The 5,454-nt window shown below is 36.1% G+C and overlaps 1 protein-coding gene across 1 annotated transcript; it reads left to right on the top strand.

The window, feature by feature from the left end:
* Nucleotides 1-453: 453 nt before the first annotated feature.
* On the top strand, nucleotides 454-1,988 carry LOC141798731 (uncharacterized). Its single transcript, XM_074680535.1, has 4 exons — nucleotides 454-543; nucleotides 620-742; nucleotides 829-1,042; nucleotides 1,765-1,988. Exons 1-4 carry the CDS (start codon nucleotides 517-519, stop codon nucleotides 1,986-1,988), a joined length of 588 nt encoding a protein of 195 aa, XP_074536636.1. The 5' UTR covers nucleotides 454-516.
* Nucleotides 1,989-5,454: the final 3,466 nt, after the last annotated feature.

Raw genomic sequence — 5,454 nt, 5'->3', positions numbered from 1 at the left:
TTTGCACAGAATTTGAAAAACTGACATAAAAATTTTTGACATAAAAAGGTTCAGTTGGTCCTGGTCATTTCAGAAGGCTCCGGGCTCATAGGAACGACTTTCTCTGTCTGCCTTTTTTCTACAACAAACTTTATTTATTCATCAAATTTAATTTTTTCCCCACCTGGCAACCTTAAAATGGAATGTAGGATTTTTCTTCTTTAAAACTATAAATAAAAATCTGCTGTTGCTGTAAACCTGTGGAAAATAGGTGGAGTGCTCCTTTAAGTTTCTTTTCAAATGAAACCAAACCCCTCAGCCATTGTTCTTGATTTCTCTTGAATAAAATAAAATAAATAAATAAATAAAACACTTCTCAGTAACAACCCTGTTATGCGCACTGCTCACCTCAACCTGTAGGTGGCTTCAGAGGAAGCCCCTTCACAGGAAACTTTGACTGTTTCCACTGAAGTGAAACAGAAGACGCTGAAACTTCTTCACTTCCAGCTCATTTAAGACACACACGAGGCAAAGAGGATGTTTCAGAAGGTGCTCCTCATTAAGGTGAGTTAACCCTGACTTTGTTTGACTCCAGAAAAGATGAGAGCTCTCTGAATGAACATGGCTGTCATGATCTCAGATCCTGCTGGTGCATTACTCAATCCAGAATCTCACAGAGATTCAGGCAGAGTGTGGACGTGATGTGACACTGCGCTGCCCAGGTGTGGACAGGATGGACTTCCTCGCCGTGGCCTGGTACAAGGTTTGTGACACATTTAAAGCTGAATAACAGACATTTTTTTATCTTCAAACAAAGATGATGATGAAGTCTCTCATTCTTCAAAACAGATCCACAAGGTGGGGAACTCCTCTGGCATTGTCAGGAGAGATAAAAACGATGATGTACGAGTTTACAACTTCCCTCGCCCGGCTGTGTTTGGAGATAACCACGGTTTGTTTCTCAGCAAAGTGAAGCCTGAAGATTCAGGAGTCTACGAGTGTGACATCAGTGCAGTTCTGGGGGAGAAAAACCAGTCACCGAAAGTCAACCTGACTGTTGGTGGTAGGTCGGAGTTTAATTTCTTTATTTATTCATTTAACAGAATGTGTGACTTATCCAAAGCATCTGAACTGAACATTTTTGAAATACTGTGTTTTCCAATTGTTTCATTTTTCGAAAGTTTGGGCTGTGGGCATCAAGTTCCTTGATATTTGTTAAAGATGAGCAGAGCACAAGATAAAAAATAAAACCTTATCAACCTTATGAGAATTTGCGTATAACAACTAATCACAAACATAAACCAAGTATACACCACAATAGACGTAAAATATTCCAATAAGACAGCAAGAAATGGTTTAATATCGACATGGAATAATCCAAACTGTGATTTTTCCACCACAGAAATCAAAACTGCACAAGATTAAATGTTTTAACTCATGTCATCCAGACACAAAAGGAAAAATACTGCGTGTCATTCAGTAGACAAAAAGTATCATGACCTAAATTTGTCGACTTTAACCTCATTTCTACCCTGACAGCCACAGAACTTTAGAGGCAACATCAAACAACAGGAAACATATTTAGAGTTAACCCCTCACCCCCCACACACACACTAATTTTCTTTCCACTGACCTGCTAATAGTTACAGATAAGCTTTTTCTTCTATCTGTTTTAAAATAAAACAAGACCCAATCAATGATTTAATCATAATATTTCAGGTGAAACATCTCGTATCGGTGATGACTCTCGTATTTCTGTTTGTCTGTAATTTGGTCTAACTACAGAGTGTCCGACTCAGGCTGAACTGACAACAACATCAGGTGCACCAAACTCGACTCACCCCAACAGCCATAAGCAGGAGGAGGACCTGCCCGTCGTGTGGAGCATCACAGGCGTTGTGTTGCTGGGACTCGTCAAAATCCTCCTGTCCCTCATCAGCATTTTGGTAAATACTCTTAAACCTGTCAGAGATTTGGAAGCGGACATGGTGAGGCTCATTGATTTATGAGGTACATGACTGAGAATGGAGTCTTTGAAGTGTTGGCGTCAGTCGTTACTATGATTTAAAAATAAGCCACAAAGTGAAATCTGGATCATAATTTGGGACTGTGCTTTTCAGAGAGCTGCGGTTGAGATAAACATCAGTGACTGACTTTAAATCACAGGGAACATCCAGTTATAAACCAATAAACCCAGGTGATGAAATGCTAAATCAGTAAAAGTGCAACAAATCTTTACATTAATCTAACTCAAGGTAACTTATAGAGTCACTTTTTGACATCCTGCTTCAATCTGTTGGTTTAAACATCATTCTTCACAAAGCTAACAGCTTTTCCTTTTTTTCTATGACCGGGATTTTTTAAGGTTTTTGGAAATTTTGTGGTTTGGGTTGAAATGACTAATCTGTGTCTCTGGGTTTTGGGAGCTTCTTCATCATCATGAGGACAAAAATAAACATGCAGTTGAAGTCAGAAATGTTTATACCTTAAATAATTATACCTTTATATGTTTATATAAACACCAGTATTAAGAGTTTTTAATCTGTTGGATGAGTTAACTCGATAAAGAATCATAACTTTCTAGAATATTTTTAATGATGGGAGGTCAAAAGGGTCGCACTGCATGGTGTGTTGTAAAGCTTGGTACTGACACACTGTGAAATACAGATGTGATGAAATGTAAAAAAAAAAGCAATTGTTAATGTTTATAATAATCATCACTTTAGAGATAAAATGTAATTCAAACATAGAAAAACTATTTCAGGTTTCAGAACATGAACAACAATTTTAACCAATCACCAAGCACAACGCAATGCATGATGGGAAACAGGTATGGTAGGCCATCACTTCAGTATGATGAACTGAAATAATTAACGTTGTATTTTTTTTGTCATTAGAATGAACATTCTAAATCTTCAGAGGGTCTTTTTAGGAGCCTGTACAAACAAATCTATTTTTCTACAGAAGCCCTGAATGGACAAACTCTACTCTGGCTCAAGAGTGGGATTTCATGTTCATCACATGCTAACAAAGTTTCTACTGTATGGGCTGAGATATGTGCCTCTAGAAATACTCAGAAATGGAAATGAATTTAAATAACTGAATTTTTATGTTAATGTTAATGTCAACTTTATTTATATAGCACATTTACAACTTTAAAAGCACTTCACAGGTAAAAAGTTTAAACAGTAATCAAAGTTTAAAAGGTTATAAAAAGCTTAAAAGTTCAACACAGCAATAAAAGAGAACATTAGCAATAAAAACACTCCACCATTAAAAAAAAAAACTGGTTTAACTTAATTAGTTATTTATTTATTTTTAAATTACTTGAACAAACACTTTTCTGTATTCCTTCAATTCAAAAATTCAAGCGCAGTTTAACAAAACTCCTATTCACCAAACCACTTCCTGCTTCCATTCTACTGCATGGATGGAAAACATTTGTGTATGCTATTAAAGTTCTTACCTTGATAAAAGTGAGAGCATGTTACTGCATAGACTTCCATTTTTTATTACGGAATAGAAAATACCACATTTGTGTTTGGCACTGCAGTTTAAGGATTTAAAAGTAGCAGAGCTGTTTAAGTATGCACCCCATGTACAAAGCTGATAGCCCTCAACACAATGACTCTCGGTTAAAACCTTTTGTTGCCTCTTTCTCCACTCTCTGCTCTCTATATTTTCTTCACTTTTTTTCAGCTGTCTAATCAAAAAAAAAAGGCAAAAAATAAAATAAAATAAAATAAATAAATAAATACACATATATATATATATATATATATATATATATATATATATATATATATATATATATATATATATATATATATATATATTAAAACAGAATTTTAAAAAATGACACATTTATCTAGACAATCCTATTTCTAACATGTAATATATTTATAATAAATGTAATTTAGTTGAGTTAAAATTCAAAATAGTGTATGTCCCAATTAAGACATCAAGTAAGGGCAAATCAGTTGCATGGCTAAAACAATTTCTATCAGGACAAACAAGCCACAAAATAAAAAGCATGTACATTCAATAAAAAGACAAATGAGAGAAATAAACAGACAACAGCAGTAACGTAACAGGGGAAAAACGTCTGACAGAGAGTGGAAACAGATGCATCACAGCAATAAGAGGAATAATGCAAAGTCTGAAACCCCTTCAAAAGAGAAACACTGCACATCCAGAAGTTACAAAGGAAGTACTCCAAGCCCACACATACAGACACAGTATTATTGGTTGATTAGATTAATTGAATTGTATCTTATATATATATATATATATATATATATATATATATATAAAGGATACAAGTATTTTTAAACACCTGTTCCTCAGCTTCAGGGTGAGAACCGTGCCAAGCACATGGCCACTTCTTTTTGATCTTGAAGTTATAAGCGTCAAACCTGTACGCTGTAGGCGTCTCTATGTGGGGATCTGAAACAGCTTCCACTCTGATGACTGATGTTTTGCTGTGCTTGCACATAAACTGTAGGCGAGAAAACTCAAAAAGCACAGTTTCCTCAACCGGAGGGTATTGTCTCTGTTTCATGCGCAGTAGGTGGGCTTGTTTCCTGTTGAATTTTTCACAAACATGAAGTAACAGCTCTCTTTTTCTGTCTCTGTGGTGGCTTAGGTAATCCGGAACGTTCAGACCCAGTCAAGGCGACAGTGGCATCATTAGTGGAGCTGACTGCTGGACCTCCAGTGAATGGACAGTGAAATCCTTTAAAACCAGTAATCACAACAGATTTTATTTGTATACATTTTATTTATTATACACAGAAAATTATATTACTTTAAGTGTTTGGGATTTGATTTTTAAAGTTGTGTGTTACTGTGTGTGTACAACCCTTGCTGCCTTTTTACTAGCATGAAAGAGGTTGGCTTATATAGTCACTATCTGAAAACAGGAACAGGCCCGAGAGGATGTGAGGCTTCTCAAGGGGAAGAAAAACCACCTTACTCTCTTCACCCCCTTCTCCACAAACATACATACACACACACACACACACACACACACACACGGTTACAAGCGTGTACCTGACCTGACTAATTTGTGATAAGTTATATTTTAGCTCACAGACTGAAAATGCAAATCATCACAGTGTATTCAGAGCCCTGTAAAAAAAATAGATGTCGTGACATCACGGTGAGTCACTTAAGTTTCTGAAAAACCTCTTTGGAAGCACATTAATGGGACCGGAAATGCTGACACAGACCACAAAGACCTCCGCTCAGGGCCTGGCCGGACTTTGACTGCGGTGGACTAACTGGGGCAGTGACTTTAAAAAGAAATAGCTAAGTGGCAACATGTAAATATTTTTAGATCAATTCTTTGGGGCTAAAACTAAAAATTAAAAATAGTTCTTTCAAAGTCACAACTAAACAGTAAACTACTTTTGTTTTCTTTAATGCTGCGGTGACTCCTGAATTTCCCCTCGGGGATAAATAAAGTATTTTCTA

Source organism: Halichoeres trimaculatus, unplaced genomic scaffold (assembly GCF_033239565.1).
Source record: "Halichoeres trimaculatus isolate MK-OKI-2021-1 unplaced genomic scaffold, fHalTri1.1 fHalTri1_scaffold_11, whole genome shotgun sequence".
Classification (NCBI taxonomy): Eukaryota; Metazoa; Chordata; class Actinopteri; order Labriformes; family Labridae; genus Halichoeres; species Halichoeres trimaculatus.
The sequence above is the reverse complement of the archived record's forward strand: the minus strand, read 5'-3'. Positions and strand labels throughout refer to the sequence as shown.